This window comes from Sinocyclocheilus rhinocerous, unplaced genomic scaffold (assembly GCF_001515625.1).
Source record: "Sinocyclocheilus rhinocerous isolate Xijiao unplaced genomic scaffold, SAMN03320098_v1.1 scaffold996, whole genome shotgun sequence".
Lineage (NCBI taxonomy): Eukaryota > Metazoa > Chordata > Actinopteri > Cypriniformes > Cyprinidae > Sinocyclocheilus > Sinocyclocheilus rhinocerous.
Window position 1 is genome coordinate 95,689 of NW_015660490.1, and position 21,375 is coordinate 117,063.

Consider the following 21,375-nt stretch of genomic DNA (forward strand, 5'->3'; position numbering starts at 1 on the left):
TCTTGTCTCTTACTGTATCTCATTCTTGTCTTGTCTTATTTTGTCTCATCTCTCCTTTTTTTGTCTCATCTCTTCTCATTTTGTATTTTCTCCTCTTGTCCTTTCCTGTTGTTTTGTCTTTTCTCTCCTCCCGTCTTGTCTGTTTTCACCTTGTCTCCACTTGTCTCATTCTCATCTTGTCTCAATTTGTCTCTGCGTCTCTAATGTTCTTCTTTCGTCTCATCTCTTCTCATCTTGTCTTTTCACTCCGTTCCTCTCGCTTTATCTCTCCTCTCATTTGGTCTATTTTAATCTCATCTCTTCTTGTCTCATTCTCTTTAGTCTCTTCTCTTCTTTTTTTCCGTCCTGTCTCTTTTTGTCTTTTCTCCTCTCTTCTTTCCTCATTTCATCTAGTATCTCCTCTCATTTTGTTTGATTATTTTAGTCTTGTATCTTCTTGTTTGTTCTCATCTTTTCATCTTTTAACATCTTGTCTTCTCTTGTCTTATGTCTTTTCTCCTGTGGGCTCTACTCTCATTTCGTCTCACCTGTCTTCTCATTTTTGTCTTTTTGTTTAATTCTAAACTTGTCTCATTGTCTCCTCTCATCTCTCCTTTTCTCAACTTCTTTCCTCTCATCTCTCCTTTCCTCGTTTTGTCTAGTATCTTTTCTCATTTTGTCTGTTTCTTTTCTCCTCTGGTCTCTCCTCTCATTTTGTCTCTTTATTTTAATCTTGTCTCTTACTGTATCTCATTCTTGTCTTGTCTTATTTTGTCTCATCTCTCCTTTTTTTGTCTCATCTCTTCTCATTTTGTATTTTCTCCTCTTGTCCTTTCCTGTTGTTTTGTCTTTTCTTTCCTCCCGTCTTGTCTGTTTTCACCTTGTCTCCACTTGTCTCATTCTCATCTTGTCTCAATTTGTCTCTGCGTCTCTAATGTTCTTCTTTCGTCTCATCTCTTCTCATCTTGTCTTTTCACCCCGTTCCTCTCGCTTCGTCTCTCCTCTCATTTGGTCTATTTTAATCTCATCTCTTCTTGTCTCATTCTCTTTAGTCTCTTCTCTTCTTTTTTGTTTTCATCTCTTTTTCGTCTCTTTTTGTCTTTTCTCCTCTCTTCTTTCTTTTTCATCTAGTATCTACTCTCATTTTGTTTGTTTATTTTAGTCTTGTATCTTCTTGTTTGTTCTCATCTTTTTTTTCTTTTCATCTTTTAACATCTTGTCTTCTCTTGTCTTATGTCTTTTCTCCTGTGGGCTCTACTCTCATTTCGTCTCACCTGTCTTCTCATTTTTGTCTTTTTGTTTAATTCTAAACTTGTCTCATTGTCTCCTCTCATCTCTCCTTTTCTCAACTTCTTTCCTCTCATCTCTCCTTTTCCTCTCATTTCGTCTTGTCTCTCCTCTCATCTCGTCTCTCATTTTGTATTCTCTTATCGCCACTTTTTCATCTCATAATGAGACGATACATTAAAACAGAGAAAATGAGAATGAGACAAGAAAAAACAAGACGAGAAGAGACTTTTGTCTCTCCTTTTCTTTCTCTTTGCTCTACTAATTTTCCCTGTTTATTTTAAAGTCTCATCTTCGCTCATCTTGTTTTGCCTCTCTACTTGATTTATCTCTCCTCTTCTCATCTGGTCTCTTTTCTCATCTTTCCTCTTCTCCAGTGCTCCTTAAGCTTAATGAACTCATTACATAAAGGCTGTAGATCAGTGTTATTACCAAATGATTTACCCCTCTACACTTATCAGGTGGCCAATTTAAGCTTTCAGCTCAATTAATATTGTTTTTTTTTTTTACTTCTCCCCTCTCTTTTTCGTTCTGTTTCTTTTCTGAATGTGTACATCTGATTTGAAACCAAGAGGCAATCAGGTCAAGGTTTACTCTGCTCTGCTAGGAAGCTAATGAAATTCAAGCCATGCTGGCAGCCCCAGAATGGCTTGTTCCGGCCTGATAAGCAGTGAAAAAAAACCAGCAGGCACAATTCAGTGATTTCCTAGTGGTTTGCGCTCAGCAAGGCCAGACTAGTTTGTCTGCAGGAACAGGAAGTGACCTTTTGACCATCTTCACCTGATTCCCACACCTGTGCTCGGTAGCCATGTTTCCAGAGAGGTAAACTGGGAGGCAATGTGGAATGTGAAGAAAATGGCCACATAAGTAATGCCTTCGTGTGAAAGTGTAATAGAATTTATGTAGGAATGAAAGCTGGATCACTTACAAATCCGGTCTGATTTGTACAGAATGAACAGCTCATGTGTCTTGTGACTTTTCCTTTGATTGTGACCCAGGCTTAAGGTAAACATTTTCTCTGAACTCCTTGCTTGGTGAACTTGTTTTTACATGGATACCATCTCCTGTGTTTTAGGATCCTCTTTTGAGACCAACAGTCACCAAAGGCCAGTCTATTTCAACAATTCTGGTCAGTCAGTGGAGTCTGTAAATGATGGCTTCAGCTCATACCTGGTAAAGCAGCTTCTATTACATATCTACACCTAAGGGTCATTCACAAGAAAATGGTACCATTTATTTGCCTTATTGAAAAGATTACTGCTGAACTTTTAAGACATCATATTTTTCCATATCAATCTGAAAGTACCAGGGCCATAAGCACTATAGACCCTTGGGGGGAACTATATTACATCTAAAATGTTTTGGGGGAGACTGTTACAGGGTTGAAGGGCACTGCAAAAATATCTAATAATGTACAATATATCAGTGCAACGCACCATATTATTTACAATCAGTGCCAACTAGTAAATTTAAATACAATTTTAATATATATTTTGTATTGAAATAATTTCTGTGTAACCATTACTCTAATTGCAATGACTTACAAATTTAAAAATAATTATATTTTATTCTAAAATTACTTTAGCATTACTCACAAAATGTGACTGAGTCACATCTATCAAATAATGTGATTAAGTTCAGTATCCTGTTAATTATGTCCGTAGTAAGTCATAAAGACACAAATGGCACCATTTCCTGACAATGACCTCATAACTGACAATAACAAGTCTATTCAAACTACATAAGAACAAATGGTGTGTGTCACAGTGGTTTCCACCACTGATCTGGAAACTGTGTAAGCTGGATTGTTCTTCTTTCTTTTACAGAGAACTAAAGCCCCATTGACCCGCTCCGATAGTGCCGGCTCTGAGGATAACTACGTACCCATGAATCCCGGCTCGTCCTCCTCCCCTCTCAGTGCCGCCCTGGCTGACAGTCCTAAAAATAATTATATTCCCATGAGCCCAGGTCCTCACCATTTTGATTTCCCAGGATTTTCAGCAACTTTGCCAGCCAGGAAGGGCAGTACAGCATCACTATGTCTCCGGCCCGGCCGACTCAGTGACGTCACACCACCACCGATCAACCGCAACCTTAAACCCAACCGGACGTGTGAGTGGCACTAACACAACTTCTCAATCTTCTGTCTTTGTTGAAAATATGAACATTCAATAAAGATTAGAAGAACAGATTGATTAATTATACAAATTTCTTCTGCACAATTTATTTACACAAGATGATTGTTTGTCTTGGTTTGCAGCAAAACCAACACCTCTTGACTTAAGGAACAATGGCATCATTGATGAACTTCCCTTCAAGAGCCCCATCACCATGTCTTGGATCAGACCAACGTAAGTGGGTCTCCCAATTTAGAACATAATTTTGCAGTGCTATTATTTACAATTACAGTAATAAAGTAAAACTACAGGTGATTTCAAATTTAAATTATAAATTCAATCATTAGTAATATGATTTAATAGTTTACCAATTTTGACCAATAGGAGGCGCTGTTACCAAATTAATGTGGTGTGGCCAGTGTTAGGTGATCATAGCGTACATAAAGTTTTATGTCAGTATGTCAAAGCTTAGCAGAGATACAGCCTCAGATGCAGTTTGGCATCATTCCATCAAATTTGTTGATGTGGTAAATGAAAACCGTTTCCTCTATCAACACAAAATTCATAACTTTATGCCTGCATGGTCTGAAGATGATCTGAGTCGAATTTGATGAAAATCGGACAAACAATCTAGGAGGAGTTTGAAAAAGTATGTTTTCATAGAAAATCAAAATAACAGATGGGAAGTTCAGCTGATTATGGCATAACTGGTATTGATGTTTGCCTGCATGGTCTGAAGATGATCGAATTTGATGAAAATCGGACAAACAATCTAGGAGGAGTTTGAAAAAGTATGTTTTCATAGAAAATCAAAATAACAGATGGGAAGTTCAGCTGATTATGGCATAACTGGTATTGATGTTCTCTGCATGACTCAATGAATCTATCAAAACCAGTCACATGACAATAGGCAAAACTAATCAAAAGCTATTAGCATTTTTTTTTTTATTATTATCATTTTTGACCACAAGGTGGTGCTGCCCCGAAACTTTTTGAGTACCTTCAGGGTATTCAAAAAGGCCAACATGGGAAAATTATCTAAAGAGATAAGTCTTGTGATTTTTGGCCAAACCGTTCAGAAGTTACAAGCTAAAAATCTGTCAAAAATACCCATTTTTTCATTTATCCTGATCACTAGGTGACGATAACTGTGCAGGTACGCCCAGGTCATGGTTATTGTAACACACACCAAGTTTGGTTTGAATATGCTAAAGTGTTGTGGAGATATAGCCTCACGCCCATTTTGGTGTGCTTTTCATCAAATTCGTTATTCTTGAACAGTTTGACTAATCAACTTGAATTCTGTAACTTTTTGTCAGTATGGTCTGAAGATGATCTGAGCCAATTTTGGTTAAAATCAGACAAACCATCTAGGACAAGTTCTAAAAAATGATTTTATGATTAATTCAAAATTGCGAAAAATCTTGACCCGTAGAATTTTGAATTTTGGTATGCATTCGACTCGGCATGAGCCAAGGAATCAGAGTTAAAAAGAATTTTGTGTCTAAACTTTATGGTTCAAAAGGTATTAGCATGAACATGGGTGCGAATTTGAGCTCTTGGTGGCGCTAGAGGGTTTGAGTTAGAGACTCCAAATTTGCTATGGTTAATGTTGAGACTGTTTTCTATCTGTGTGCCAAATTTCATAACTTTCCTGCAAATGGTTCTATGGGCATCTATAGGCTTTCAAAGAGGAAGAAGAAGAAAAAGAAGAAGAAATCTAACATACAATAGGTGCCTATGCACCTTCAGTGCTTGGCCCTAATTATTAAAGGGGTCATATGATGTTGCTAAAAAGAACATTATTTTGTGTATTTGGTGTAATGAAATGTGTTTATGCGGTTTAAGGTTAAAAAAACACATTATTTTCCACATACTGTACATTATTGTTTCTCCTCTATGCCCCGCCTTTCTGAAATGCGTCGATTTTTACAAAGCTCATCGGTCTGAAAAGCGAGGTGTGCTCTGATTGGCCAGCTATCCAGTGCGTTGTGATTGGCCGAATACCTCAAGCGTGTGACGGAAATGTTACGCCCCTACCATACTGAGATGCCCTGTCTGGCCGGAGCAACGAGACAAAAACCTAAAACATTACACCCATTGAGACATTAAAACCCAATATAAACAAGGCATTTGTTGCATCCAGTGGGGACATAATTACGGATTATAATGACTTATACTGTCTTTTTACGCGTTGCATTGCATCGCGCCGCGTAAACATAAAACCACGTCTGCATTTGTGATCGGAGAAATGACAAACAACAAACCCTACTCTACACTGCCCAAAAAACTAGCTTTAAATATAAAAAAATATAAAATATAAAAACTCTTTAAATATAAAAAATGTACTTTTGCACAGCCACACCTTTGCCTGATGACATAAGGTCTGGGTTCTATAGTCAAGGACCGCCCACTTAGACAGGGAGAGACTCTCTGATTGACATGTAAAGCAACCAATCTAAGTTCGTTTTTTTCAATGTCATGTTTAGGAACAAGTAAATGTCGCTACAATAACAAACTGACATAATGCAATGTCATTCCATCAAGACTGGTATAAAGTTAAAGCAAATAGTGCCGCAACAGTCTGCATGAAAACAAAATTATCTAAAATTTAAAAAAAAAAATCTTTAAAGAATAAAGATTTCAATGGCATATATTAGGGCTGCACGATTCGGGGGGAAATGTAATTGCAATTTTTCTGGTTAAAATTGCGATTTAAATTCGATTTTTTAAACAAATTAACAAAAAATAACAATATAATAATTAGATAAAAATTAAGATAATAATGCTAATCTTATTTTACAGCAAACTGTTGTTTTACAGAAAACTGCAGGGTTACTTGTTAACATACAGGCCTATAACTGTACATCATATGATACTGTTATGATCAAAATCTTTTTAATTTCTTAATTTTTATCAGGAGGTATGTAAAATCAAAAATGGAGTCCATGTCTTTAATATGAAATATGAGCCTTTATACATCCACTGTGGGGAAAGAACAAAGAAGAAAAAAAACTCCTGTACACTTCTATAGACTGGAGAAAAACATGGATTATCATAGGTTTACATCAAATTTCTTTAGAGAGAAGTATTATTTTTCCTATTTGTGGCCCAGATAGGATTGAGTGTGCATTACTGAGTGCTAAACTTATGTAATGTTTGTTTCATTCATACTGGATGCCAGAGGGCATCCTCGCGCAGATCCCTAATATGGACAAAGGCAGTTATGGCTGTGACTGAATTAGAAGAAAGAAATGTATGAACTGATTAAACATGAAGACAATAAACCAACGGCAATATATGGTTTATCTGTGCTCTTCCTGCCATCTCGGGTATTTTCATAATATTAAAGTAAATGTATAATGCATTGTTAATCGACATAGCCATTTATTGCAGTATAGAATATATGTTGTGCCTCATTCCATAATAAGAAGCCACATCAGATCAGAAAATTAGGTTATTTCAAAACACTCGACTGATGTTGTGGAGTAAAATCATCGTTGAGAATCAATTTTCTCAACAACAGGTTTATAAATACTTCTCATTAAGTTTGAGAGGATGTTTGGAGTGTGTTGCTTAATCAGATGCACGTTATAAGCACATCTCCCCACTTTTTAGTGTCCACAAGCAATTTGGGTGATCCAAATACAATGCTAAATAAGTCTGCTGCAATGTCAGTGTCGTTACTGTCAGGTAAAGTACAGTACATGCTGGTACTTCGACTCTTATGTTTAACTAAGTTCCTCAAACAAAACTCTTGTTTCTAACCCTTCTTCACAAGTTCTCTTTCACAAACCTTTTGAAATCCAAATTTACATGCTCACGTGAAGCGCTCAGTGTCAGTCTTTGTGAACATGGCTTTTTTGCCCGGCAGACTGTTAAAGGGATAGTTCACCCAAAAATGAAAATTCTGTCATTAATTACTCACCCTCATGTCGTTCCAAACCCGCAAGACCTTCGTTCATCTTCAGAACACAAATTAAGATATTTTTGATGAAATGCGAGAGCTCTCAGACCCTGCATAGACAGCAACGCAACTGTAATGTTCCCAGGTCCAGAAACGTAGTAAGGACATCGGTAAAACAGTCCATGTGACATCAGTGGCTCAACTGTTTTCAACAATTCTTCTCCCCCGAGTTACGTCTTCCGCCATTTTAGAGAGTATCACAATGCATACGCACGCTTTCCCCTAAGCATAAACGTTGATTACGCAGATTCCGTTCATGCGCACGCTTTCAACTCCGAACGTAAACAACGCTGATTACGCAGATTCCGTTCATGCGCACGCTTTCTCCTCCGAACGTAAACAACGCTGATTACGTCGATTACGCTCTTGGGTACTCTCCAAAATGGCGGAAGACGTAACTCGGGGGAGAAGAATTGTTAAATAAATTGTTATTTTTGTTTTCTTTGCGCTCAAAAAGTATTCTCGTAGCTTCGCAAAACTGAAGTTGAGCCACTGATGTCACATGGACTGTTTTACCGATGTCCTTACTATGTTTCTGGACTTGGGAACATTACAGTTGCGTTGCTGTCTATGCAGGGTCTGAGAGCTCTCACATTTCATCAAAAATATCTTAATTTGTGTTCCGAAGATGAACGAAGGTCTTACGGGTTTGGAACAACATGAGGGTGAGTAATTAATGACAGAATTTTCATTTTGGGGTGAACTAACCCTTTAAAGACCACCACAAACGGCTCCCGGAAAACCATTAGAAGTCAGCCAACTGGATTTAGGCTTCTGACTTTGCAATGTTTAGCAAACGGTCCATGGTCGTGATGTCTTGGCTGAGACTAGTTATATAGTAACTGCCGCAGTAAATGTTAAGTGATTTTTTTTTGTTACTTTCTTTACAGGCCTGTGAACTCCATCTCGTCGCAGCCCTGTCGGCCCATTTCAACCCAGAGCATCACCAGCACTGATTCTGCAGACAGTGAGGAGAATTATGTGGCAATGGTGAGGGCAATAAGTCGAGTTTCAGAATGTGATGAAAAGGCTTGAATGTGCTTTGGGAATAGCACCCCAACCTTGTAGTTAGTTACCAAGTTCCTCAACAACAGACTACCTTTCAATACATATAACATTCTTTGAGATTTTTTTTTATTTTTTTTCGGTCAGCTATTTCAAAAAAAAAAAAACATGTTAATATTTGTGCAGCAAAACCCAGTGTCTACCTCCCCGGCGATGAGTGGTACCAGCAGTCCTGCGCCCAGGAATTGTGGTAATGTGGACTATTTGGCCCTGGACTTTCAGCCTGGCTCCCCTGGTCCACACAGAAAGGTACGTCTAGCCTTAGTTCATATCAACTAAATGAAAAGCTCATCATCAAATGCTCAAAATGAATCCCTTATGGGCACCTTGAGTATTCCAAGACAAACAAAAGCATAAAATCATTTTATTTAATGTTGTGTGAATCTTTGCACTTTGAGTTGTTTGGTTGAATATATTTGATTCCATCACTTCACATCCTTTCACAATCTATACCTTTTTTTTCTTTGCTATAGCCGTCCACCTCTTCAGTGACCTCAGATGAAAAAGTGGACTACGTCCAAGTGGACAAAGAGAAGACACAGGCCCTTCAGAACACCATGCAGGAGTGGACAGATGTGCGACAGTCAAGCGAGCCGGCTAAAGGCATCAAGTCCTGATGATTTTCAAATGTTCACACTGAATGTGTTCCTCCCTGTCACTCAAAATGCTCTTTTACTGTTACACCATGATATAAACTGATTTACCTGTGACAAAATAGCGAATGAAACACCAACTAAAGCCATAGATCCACTTCATTTGGTCTTTTTTAGGACAAAAAACTCCACTGAACCTCCTAGACTGTCTTGCCATGCATGTTAGACATGTTTAACTTTTCAAAGTGCAGTGCAACCAAACTTTAGCTACTTGCTCTCTCTCTGAGTGTGATCGAAGAACGATAAGCAGTGAATGTTTAAATCTAGTTATAGGTGATGTGTGCATTTTTTTTTACAATGTTAAAATACTTTAATCACATCTTAAAATTCAGAGACAGCTAGAAATCTATTTGTCGTTTGATTCCCCCAGAAAAGTGTAAACACTGTGACTCTTACAAAACAATGCTCTGTTTGTTTGAGCATCCTGACCAGCCTGACATAGTAACACTGGCTCAACCAATGCCATTAGTTTGGGGCGGGACTGTCTGACCAATGGCATACAGGGGAAGTGTTCAGGAAACCTGTTTGAAACTCAACATTTTTATCTGTTTAGTAGCACTAGTTGCACAGAAATTACACACTTCACCTTTAAAGGGGTCATCGGATGCGACATGCACTTTTACAAGCTGTTGGAACTGAAATGTGTGTTGGCAGTGTGTTTGGCCCTGGACTTTCAGCCTGGCTCCCCTGGTCCACACAGAAAGGTACGTCTAGCCTTAGTTCATATCAACTAAATGAAAAGCTCATCATCAAATGCTCAAAATGAATCCCTTATGGGCACCTTGAGTATTCCAAGACAAACAAAAGCATAAAATCATTTTATTTAATGTTGTGTGAATCTTTGCACTTTGAGTTGTTTGGTTGAATATATTTGATCCCATCACTTCACATCTTTTCACAATCTATACCTTTTTTATCTTTCCTATAGCCGTCCACCTCTTCAGTGACCTCAGATGAAAAAGTGGACTATGTCCAAGTGGACAAAGAGAAGACACAGGCCCTTCAGAACACCATGCAGGAGTGGACAGATGTGCGACAGTCAAGCGAGCCGGCTAAAGGCATCAAGTCCTGATGATTTTCAAATGTTCACACTGAATGTGTTCCTCCCTGTCACTCAAAATGCTCTTTTACTGTTACACCATGATATAAACTGATTTACCTGTGACAAAATAGCGAATGAAACACCAACTAAAGCCATAGATCCACTTCATTTGGTCTTTTTTAGGACAAAAAACTCCACTGAACCTCCTAGACTGTCTTGCCATGCATGTTAGACATGTTTAACTTTTCAAAGTGCAGTGCAACCAAACTTTAGCTACTTGCTCTCTCTGAGTGTGAGCGAAGAACCATAAGCAGTGAATATTTAAATCTAGTTATAGGTGACGTGTGCACGTTCTTCAATGTTAAACTACTTTTATCACAGCATAAAATTCAGAGAATGCTAGAAATCCATTTGATTTCTTTCGTTTGAAGTCTCCCAGAAAAATGTAAACACTGTGACTCTATCAAAACATAGCTCTGTTTGTTTGAGCATCCTGTCCAGCCTGACATAGCAACACTGGCTCGACCAATGCCATTAGTTTTGGGTGGGACTGTCTGACCAATGGCATGCATAGGGAGTGTTCAGGAAACCTGTTTGAAATTCAACATTTTTATCTGTTTAGTGGCACTAGTTGCGCAGAAATTACACACCTCACCTTTAACAGTGTTATAAGGGCAGAACAGCACTTCAAACAGAGGATTTTATGAATTCATGGTGGTCTGCCTGCCAACTTGAATTGCAGTTTGTCTGTTAATTCAGCGGAAGAGAGAAGGTCACTGTTTTTCCAATTTTGAGTCAAGGAATGTAGAAAATGTTCAAAAATATCCTTGTAGTTTTTACATTAAAAATGTTTAATGGGTGTTTTCACACTTGGTCTGACAGTTGCTCATATGAATATTGGCTTAGATGTGAATGCAAACCCAGCCCTTTTAAAAAGTGAATCAAACTCAGATAATCTCAGGAGGTAGTCTGTGTATGGTTCACATATATGATGCATTGTAAATGCAAAGCTCACACACAACCACAAAAGTCCAAAAAAAAAAAGTTCACACAAAAATTTAAATTGTCATTTCACTCCAATTATGTATCATTTACTTGTATGTAACACAAAAGGAGTTATCTAGCAAAATGTCCAAGTGACTCTTTTTCATACATTGGAAGTAGATCTTTTCTTTTTCAAAGGAGGTTGGATATTCTGCTTTATAAGACCTTTGTTGTTCCACATAGTGGTGTCGCCAATACACCAGTATTAATAAAAATTATATATGCATGTTACTACTCCAGATACATTACACCTGAAAGGGCCGTTCACACAGAATGCGTCTTTGCATCTAAAAAAAAAAAAAAAAACGAGACGGTGCTCAGGATTGGTTTAAAAAAAAAAAGCACAGCGCAGAATGCGAGGGTCTCAAGATGCGCTTTTGAGACGTGATGCAATAGCAGTTCAATATAAAGCTCCAGCCTCCAGGGTCTTCTGATTGGTCCACTGTTTTGGAACTGACATTGATGAGCGGCGCTGCCTGTAAAAGTTGAAATTATTTTAACTTGACAGCGTTTAAAAAATGTGCCTCTTGTGCGAAACTCTACAAAAGATGCAAGACACAAGCACGACGGTCATACAAGTCTGTCTAGCACGTATTTACATAGAAAAACAATGGAAAAGTAGCGCATCGGAATGGAAAAACACGTTTTGTGTGAACGGCCCATAACACTGGTTGCCACCTAGTCATAACAAAGCAAATATGTGCTTGCCGATAAGGGAGTTTTTTTGTTAGACACCCCAGTCTGGAGGAAGTGGCGATCTACAGTCAATTTATTTATTTATTTTTTTGTACGCTATTGTCTCTCCGCCTCCCTACACTATTTTGAGTGTGATGTAATGGCCAAAAAAGATAAACACATTCTAATATCGCCATAATCGTGTAGTGAAAATCTGATATTTTGACAGCCTTAGGGCCCTTTCACACCAAGGATGATAACTATTACGATAACTATAATGATAACTTTTTATCATTGTAGTTTTACAAAGTTTTACTAAATCAATGCAAATGGGAATGAGAAACAATGTGAACCAAAGTCTACACCACAACTATAATGATAACAGCACAGAAGAACAATATTGTTGGTATCACTTTCAGAATATTTTTTCCTCCTATAGAACTAGAAAACATTGACAGCATATCAAAATCCAGCCAACTTTGAAGAGCATGAGCATTTAAAGTGGCAGATGACGTTACAGCACTATGCGCTTATAATAATCAGAACATTATTGAGCGTTGATGTGGACACTAATATAGGTATCATTATAGTTTTCATTATTGTTCTCATTCTTGGTGTGAATGGGCCTTTAGTTGCATATAAGAAAAAGTCCTACAGGTTAAAGTTGACAATATAAGGGTGAGTAAACAATGACATCATTTTTATTTTTGGGTGAACTATTCCTTTAAGGTTCCAGAATGGTTCCGGATCCTCCTAAACTAAGGACTTTTCAATCCAGCAGCATGTACTAACTAACAGACCTTCTCCTTTTAGCTTGACAAATATGCACTTCAAAGTATTCTTTACTCTGCATGCAGTCTGAACAGGGATACTGACTATTTTTCCCTAAAACACATTGCTTCCCTGGCTGTCATTACAGAATAGGTTAGAGCAAACTTACATATTCAAAAATAACAATAAATGATCTATTCATATACTAATAAAAACATACTGTTTGTTAATGTCCTTACTGTAGTTTTGTCAGGGGGATGTATAGACAGTTAAAACTGTTCACATTTATCAGCATTTTAGATGTTATACTTTGCTCTCAGAACAGTTTGAATTATTTTAAGTTATTACAACAAAAGGCTTCCAAATATAAACTGTTTCTAGTTTCAGCAAACTGGCTGGTTAATGTGAGCAGCTGTAGCTGTAAATCAGCCATGCTTTATGCCTATTGAGATTAGCGGAAGGACTCTTACACGGAGAGTGTTGTTTTTGTGATAGACACCTTACACGTTTTTTTGTGCTGGACTAGCTGTTTTCTGAACAATGTTGGATGTGGAGCATAATGAAGGAGCACAGATATTACACACTTCACTGTTAAACTGTGATATAGGGTTTACAATGATTGGAGAGTTCTAATAAAACACTGTTTTGTTGGACAACAGTGCCAATTATTTAGAAATGAGTATGATGACATTTCTTTCAACAGCCTAAATGCGTGAGAATATCAAGCGTAGCGTTAGTTCTGTCAGGTCACTTTAGTCAAGCTCGCATCAGCTGACTCTCAGCTGATCCCCATCTACCTGAATAGGACACTCACCTAAGCATTCATATATAAGGTCCCCTCAGTATTATCAGCAGTTTTCGCATTGCTCAATAGCTAATTACCCTCCTCCATCCCCAGCTCCTCCTCTGTCAGTCAGGATTCAGCCTTCTGATTCTCCTTTGAATCAGACTAATTCTAAAATGTGTACATAAAGTGATATGCTAGAAATGTAACTGTATTTAAATGTGTGCTTGCTCAAGTTCAGGGGTAAAAAAAGGCGCCATATTCAGTTCAAAATCAAAGTAGCCCATTATTACTTTTTAATAAAGAAGACTGTAGAATTTGTCATTTCACTCAGTATTTTATGGCGGGCTGGGACCTCCAAATACTCAGTTTCTAGCATTGTGGGAGATGTTTTATTTGCCTTTTATTAATTTCATATTCCAAAACCATTTTGTATTAAGTTAGTTTAAACTTTACATATGAGGTTGTAAGTGGTCTGGACTTGTTAAATAAACCTTGTGTAGATTGTTTGTTAGATTCAAATCCTTTCATGTGTTCGGTGGATTATTTTTAAAAAAAAGTGCTTTACAAGACTGCCATTGTTTTATGATGTTAAACTTTGTGGGACATTCAGTGGCACTGGCATTGGCCTTTACCGGTTCATTAACGTTTAAGTGAACTTACAGGCTAAAAGTGGTTTCTTAATGTCTTTTTCTATTCTGAAAATATGTAATGTATTGTTATGGGAGAGTACCAGTAAATGAATATAATACTTGTGTGTGAGCTGTAGTAGAATTTATGCTGTAGTTTGTTAAGGGGTCAAAGAGGGGCAGATGAGAAAAACTACTTTGACAAATGTCATTAATTGAGTGGATTTTCCTGTAAAGCATTTCTGTTCAACTCTTGGTCACTTGTGAATTAATTTATTAATTTATTGTGCGTTTTGCAGGTGGACGAAAGATGTACAAAGAATGAATTTGTGGCTCTGCTAACATTAATTTATGCTATATGTGCTGATTTTGTGAAGCAATATGCCAAGCAAAGCCAGTAAAATGGTCAAATGTGGTACATTTGAGATGTCTGTCCTTTGTCATGTTGTTCTATGATGTATACTTAAAAATTTGACCAAAATAATTTCAACTGCAGAAAAAATAAAACCCATTTTATCAAACAGAGTAAACAATTGCAGTTAATTAATCGTCTTTTAAAATTAGACCTGCCTGTATATCCTACATTTCTTAGAAACCTGAAAAATTTAGTTAGTCTGCTAAATGACGCATTTTCTGGCCAATGTTATTGCTATTCTTCGTCATGAGTACACAAAATGAGACTGGCCAAAGCATACAGGCTATTAAAACTTATGATCAGTATTAGTTAGAAAATCTAGAGTTTCCTACTGTTACATCATTGTGCTTATCACGTCAATACAATCATTCTGACATGACGTAAAGGCAGCATGAGACCATACTGATGTCTATGTCATTACTATGGCAACTGATGTAGATACTGGAAACTGACTACACTCTCTCAACAAACAGATCCAATTTCATCACTTGACAGATAACAGCAGGAACAGTCAGTCCTGAAGATCAGATCTATAACACATGCAGTCCACTGTGTATCTCAGCCAATGACTGAGACCTAGTTAAAATGGTGTAATGCCCGTTTATAAGTTGGATTCTCCAATGCTGATCAACATCCCCATGCAAAGCCTTCCAATGTTTCCCAACCCTAGTCCTGTGCTGCTGCGTCTAAAAAGACACACTGAGTAGCTAATTTGATTTAGTTACTACATTTGATGAAGAACAAACTTTGTGACGGTTAAAAACATACATTCTATATAGTATGAATGTCTAGACATACCATATCCATTGTGTTGTCATTGACATACATCATTAGTTGTGTCGGTTTACTGCCATTCACAACTCCTCTCCTGTGCCATTATGGGATAGTAAAGAGTCCATTGGACGCACACATCAGAATCATGGTGAAAGTATTAAGTAGGTCATCTGTGTACTTTTTGCCTACTGTTTTTTATGAATACTATGAATTTCAACTACTTAAGTCAAGTCACCTTTGTTTGTATAGCGCTTTATACAATACTGGTTGTGTCAAAACAGCTTTACAGTGTTAAAACAGGAAAATAGTTTGTCAATAATGCAAGAAGACAATAACAGAGCCATTTTTCCAGCTAAAGTCAGTTCATTGATGATTCAGTGATGTCATACTGTTTATTGCATACTATATAGTAGAAAAGTATGCATATTTGGACACAGTGTTGAGTGCCACTCCCACTGAACATTTCACATGTTTTCCTAATCAAACATCCAAAATGTCCAACTGGTGTGGGTTGGGAAACACTAGCATATACTACAATAGTTATGTTTCCATCCAAGTTGTGAAATTAATCAATTTTAATGAATTAAAAATGGGCAAATAGGAATATATGAAACAACAATTTGCGAATACAGTAGCATTTCCATCCCATGTGTTCAAAAGAAATGGAATGAAAATAGAAATTAAAAGTTGAAATGAAAGTAGCCAATACACTCCCATATAGCAATTTATAGTACAGTAACTGGTTTATATTTTGGCAAATTGGTGGCTAATTCATGTGAATTCATACAATCTCATGCATATGTACGAAAGTACAGTCTGCTTATGCCCCACTTACAGTTAGGTTTAGGGGTGGACCTTCATGCTTACTTTTAGAAAAAAAAAAAAATTGTACAAAATCGCCACCTCGTAAAATACTCGATTTCCAGTGAGATCGGGTTTGTAGCACAGACAAACCACTCAGACGAAGTTCATGTTAAGTATTGATCTGTGGCAAATCCTTTATGTCTTGGAGACAGTTCTAAGAGGTAACAGAAGCCAATATCATCTGAGCAAATTGACATGACTTGAGGTCAAATCACATGATGCATCACATGATGCACATCTAGGAATTTATTTGGTAAAACTGTTTACATTGTTGTTTGCGTGTCTTCTTACCAATAAATAATGTATTTATCTCTGGTGAACATGTTTTTATGCACAATTTGGAAATTTGAAACATTTTTACGCTATTTAATCATGTTTAATTGGCAATAAAATGTATGGATGGAAACCTGGCTAATGAGAATGCTGGGGCAAGTTCAAGCTCAAACCGGTGCGCAACGTTTTGCTACGGTTTCCGGTTTGAACGACATGTTTCCTGGAAACGGTGTGCAACAGGGTTTAAGATACGTTTTCTCTTGTTTGGTGGGTGTGTCAAAAACGTCAGCCCAATCAGCAGCAACATGTATGTAAACCACTCGGCATTAAAGAGACAGCTGGCACAATGTAATTAACATCCAAATTAATTCACAAGAGCAAGTAGCCTATATTGTTTGCACAAGTTTATTTACATTAAAGGCAAGATGACTGAAATAATAAGAGCACAAGTATAGATCTGGAACTTCTTTAAGTCTGGGCGTATTTTGCAGTATTAAACATGTATGTATACAGATTTCATCAGGCTCCGAAAATTCTTCAAAACAACACAAAGAATGGCCTTCTCAGCTGCCATAGTTGCAACTCTTGCGTCATCAGAACAGGGTGTTCAACGCACCACCGTTTCCGTTTAAAAAACGTTTTGCACCGTTTTGTCAGGGCTGAACGCAGCCCTGATGATCAACAAGATGTGTTTACAATTACACCTAAAAGATAGCAACATTAATTCCACTGATTAAGACATAAAGGCACTTCAGACGATTTCCAGCATCCTAGGCATATATTGTGAGATACAAGAAATGTAACTACTAAAATATATATATATATATTTTTTTTTAATATCTGGGTTAATCCGGGGGATTTAACTCAAGCTAATAAAAGAAAAAATGCAATCCAAACATGGTATAGTTGAAAATGTAATATTAAAATCTGGGCCTTCTGCAAGTGTCATAATGTAATGTGTGCTAGTTCAAAGTGTTAAACATAGACGTCCAGTGCTGTTGTGATGAGTAACAGGCTGATGTGAGTTATTTGCCCACACCATGACAGTGCAGACAATGGGCCACTCCCTGTGACTCCTGCAGTCTGAACATCCCCAAAACCCCACTGACCCCTACTGGCACAGGCTGGAATGACTCATTCTGTATTATATTAGATCTTTAGTTACTGTTATTGAGTGATAAACATATCTAACCTTGTAAGTTGTAAAGCACAGTACTATTAAAGCAATGATTCCAAACTCTGGCCCTGGTCTCCCTATTTAAACATCTGATTCTCAGTAGCTCATTAGAAAGGTTGGCCACCATAATATACATTTATGGCATAGTGCAATCAATGTTTGGAATACACGCTATAGGCTGATGCCATAATTCAGTGAGCTTTTTACATTTGATCCAGTTTTGTGCAAAATGTCTTGACATTTGCCTTTGTGATCAAATAACAGGTAAAGAAAGAGATGTTGAAGTGATTATATTGTCACAGGAAACTGCATACTGCAGAAATAGTAAGTAGTACTGTAGTGTGCTTTTTTGAAAGCACTCTGTCACACTAGGTAATTTTGTCTACATCTCTGATATGTATCCAGCAACACAATTAAATAAAAATTACAAGTCTGGCCAAATTTGGCTGCTGCACTACATTTTACTGTTGACGATGCAAACATGATACAACAGCAAGTTTTTGTTCAATGTTCTTTTCGGTCATTATTTACTCATCCTCATATCCTGTATGACCTAAATGACTTCTGTGGAAAACACACAAAAAAATAATTTTTAAGAATGTTGAAATAAAAATAAATAAAACATTTCAGGTAATGAACCCTACTTTAACTTTCATTTTATGGATAAGAGAGCTGTGTTTACATTCTGCTAAAAATCTCATTTTGTGTTCCACAGAAGAAAGTCATATGGGTTTAAAATGACATAAGGGTAAAATGGCATAAGGGTAGGCTATTCATTTTTTGTGTTAAGTTTAGCGTAATTTTTTTTTTTTTTTTTTTTTTGAAAACCCTGTGTCACTTAGTAATTTTCTTAAAGATCAAGCATGCCGAGGAGAGTTTGTTTCTTTCAAAAATATCTGCTGTCCTCGTGTGGCTACACGAGGAAACACAAGCACTTCTCACCAGCCACTTTAGATTAAGGTAATCACTTATATTAATCAGGTTGATAGCTGGACATTTCAAGTCGAGTATTCATACCTCTCACTTTGTCTGGACCGCGGTACCCAGATTCATTCTCGTGTTGCAACAGAACGTGGCTCCTATAAGCATATATTTCAAGTTTGTGGATCCATTAAAATCAGCACCCACTGTCGTCGAAGCCATGCAAATGACTGCCTTGAAGAATCAGCAAACAGGTTGCCAGCTTTGCATTAACTAGTCCAAAGGCAATCAAAAATAGGCCAAAAGTTTCCCAGTATGGCCATATCCCTATGATATCAAAACTCAAAATCTGCCTCTTTCAGATTACATGAACTCAAAGGCTCCCAACCAGTAGCCTATCCCACTATAACTCATCATCTAGCACAGTTTTATGATTGTTATTATGTAAAATGTGTAAAATATTTCAATATAAGCATTCCAGTCAAATATCAATGTGCGGCAAGCCGGCAACAGTTTAAAAGTAGCCCAAATCAGCTCTGTGAATGATCTTATTACATCAAGAAAAGAGAGACAAATTTGACTCAAATGTGTGAGAAGTAGGAATGAAACGTTTGACGATAAATCATAAAATTCCCCATGTTTAGTATTACCGTTTCATATTTTAATTATCATTAAAACCGTATTCGATTACCACGATTTGAACAACTCAGGATAAATAAATACTGTCCAGCATATAGCACAGTTTTAAGTAAGAGTCTCACATGCGCACAGCACGTAGTTCCCTATCGACATTTCACCTTTTATCTGATAACTGAAGCCTTTTTAATAACGAAGTGTGATTGCTCGGCCATTGGTTCGTGCAGTGAAATGAAAACGAACCAATGGCGAGGTAGCAGAGCTGCACGAGCCTATGGCCACGAAGCCCGCCAGAATGGGCGGGACCATCTGGCTATATAAGCGTCATTCTGGCATAGGATCCTCAGATTAATTCTCCTTTAGCGACGACGATCTTCGCTGATCCACGAAACTTGAAGCCACTTGCCGTTGACATGCCTTCGCAGCGGATAGAAGCTGACTCAATGACCTGCACTGCTCTGCTGTTCTCGCTCCGCGCTTCCAGCTCGAGCTGTCTTCAGCGTCTGCGTGGCTCTCAGCACATCCCCTGCCACCATACGGTGAGTTCTAGAAGAACAAATTTTCTTAGCGACGTTGTTGCAAATGACACACTGCGAGTGTGGCTGTCGAAGAAGAGCAGAAGAGCGTCACCTGTCTGGGCAGCACACATGCAGACCCGTGCGCTCACTGAGTCGAAATGCTCTTACTCTTCTCTTACCTTCTTCAATGAAGGCAGTCCCACTCTCTCGTTTCTTCTCTCTCAGCAAAGGTTGGAGAAAGAAACAGCGGAGTCAGGGAACTAAGCAGCCAGGTCTGAGCGATCTCACGCCGGCACAGTGCTCGCTCTCCCCGCTCCACTTTGATTCGCCGGTGTGTTTACACGTGAGGATCAGCACCCCTCATTCCATCGAACGGCGCAATCCTTCTAGGCGGATCGGAGTAGAATGCCGTCACTAATGTTTTTATCTCACTAATGGCTTCTCACTTACGTGTGCGTCGCTGAAGCTGCGCCCACTGAGATGGGCTGCTTTCACTATGAAGGCAGTCTGTCCCTGCTTCTCTCGCGGACCCTCTTCTTCATTGAAGGTGGCCTGCCTCCCCCGCTCTCATGTTTCTCTCCTCCCAGTTACCTCGGAGAAAGAAACGGCAAACTCGCGGGGCTAAGAGATCAGGCTTAAATGATTTCAACTCAGTGCAGCCCCCCGTGTGCTTCACTCTCCACACAACTCCTCGTTCCGCCGGTATGTTTTTACACGTAAGGATCAGCGCCCCTCATTACTTCGAGCAGCTCAATCCTTCTAGGCGGATCTGAGTAGAATGCCGTCACCAATGATTCTGTAACGCTGGCAGCTTCGCATTTGTGTGTGCGCTGCTGAGGCTGCGCTCAAATGAGACGGGCTGCTTTCACTACGAAGGCAGTCTGTCCCTGTTTCGTTCGCGGACCCCCTTCTTTAATGAAGGCGGCCCCACCTCCCCTGCTCTCATGTTTCTCTCCTCCCAGTTACCTTGGAGATAGAAACAACAAACCTGCAGGGCTGAGCGATCAGGCTTGAGTGATTTCGCGCAGGACACAGCCCTGTGTGCTTCACTCTCCATGCAGCTCTTTGATCTGCCAGTGTGTTTACACGTGAGGATCAGCACCTCTCATTTTGTCGAGCGGCACAATCCTTCTAAGCGGATCGGAGTAAAATGCTGTCACCAATAATTTCTAAATTGCTGATAGCTGTGAGTTTGAGCGCGCCGCATGGGTCACACCCACACTGAGGCTGCGCTCACGGAGACAGACAGCTCTTGTGTTTCGCTCTGCTCGCTCGTGGTATGCCTTCTTCAATGAAGTCGGCCTCGCCTGCTACGAGCGGATCTGAGAGAATGCACCTTTGATCTGCTGGTGTGTTTACATACACACAAGGATCAGCCTCTTTTAAAGAGCGGTTTGATCTATTTAGGCAGATTGAAAGAGAATGCTGTCACTAATATTTATTACCGTTGACAGGGGCTGACTGCTTTGCTGCGAGAGTATTGAGTCTAGAAAAGCATTTTTTGAGAGGATCAGTTTCCGTCAGGCTGGAACTCCCTTGAAAAAAGCTTGCTCTCTTTTTTCTCCATTCCCCCGTTCAACACTGAGCAATGGAGATTCTATTCGAGCTGGGCATGTCCTTTGTTCACATGCTAATGAAGTCTATTGCTGTGCAGCGGTCCAACAAGAGAGCAAAGCTCCCTCTTCCACTCGCAAGTATCAGGTCCCCGCATGGCGACCTTCCACTTGAGTCAGTCCAACCCCTTGCCACACAGGCCGAGGCCTGGCAGGCCATCCCCGGAGTGA

The 21,375-nt window shown here is 38.7% G+C and overlaps 1 protein-coding gene across 1 annotated transcript in view; it reads left to right on the top strand.

Annotated features, from left to right (window-relative positions):
• Window positions 1–9,380, top strand: part of LOC107724943 (GRB2-associated-binding protein 2-like) — a 60,900-nt gene extending 51,520 nt beyond the window's left edge. Inside the window, exons 5-10 of the mRNA XM_016534039.1 lie at window positions 2,342–2,439; window positions 3,093–3,378; window positions 3,527–3,617; window positions 8,241–8,340; window positions 8,542–8,664; window positions 8,889–9,380. Of these exons, the coding sequence (XP_016389525.1) occupies window positions 2,342–2,439; window positions 3,093–3,378; window positions 3,527–3,617; window positions 8,241–8,340; window positions 8,542–8,664; window positions 8,889–9,032 (842 nt within the window). The 3' untranslated portion in view covers window positions 9,033–9,380. The remainder of the gene's footprint in view (window positions 1–2,341; window positions 2,440–3,092; window positions 3,379–3,526; window positions 3,618–8,240; window positions 8,341–8,541; window positions 8,665–8,888) is intronic.
• Window positions 9,381–21,375: the final 11,995 nt, after the last annotated feature.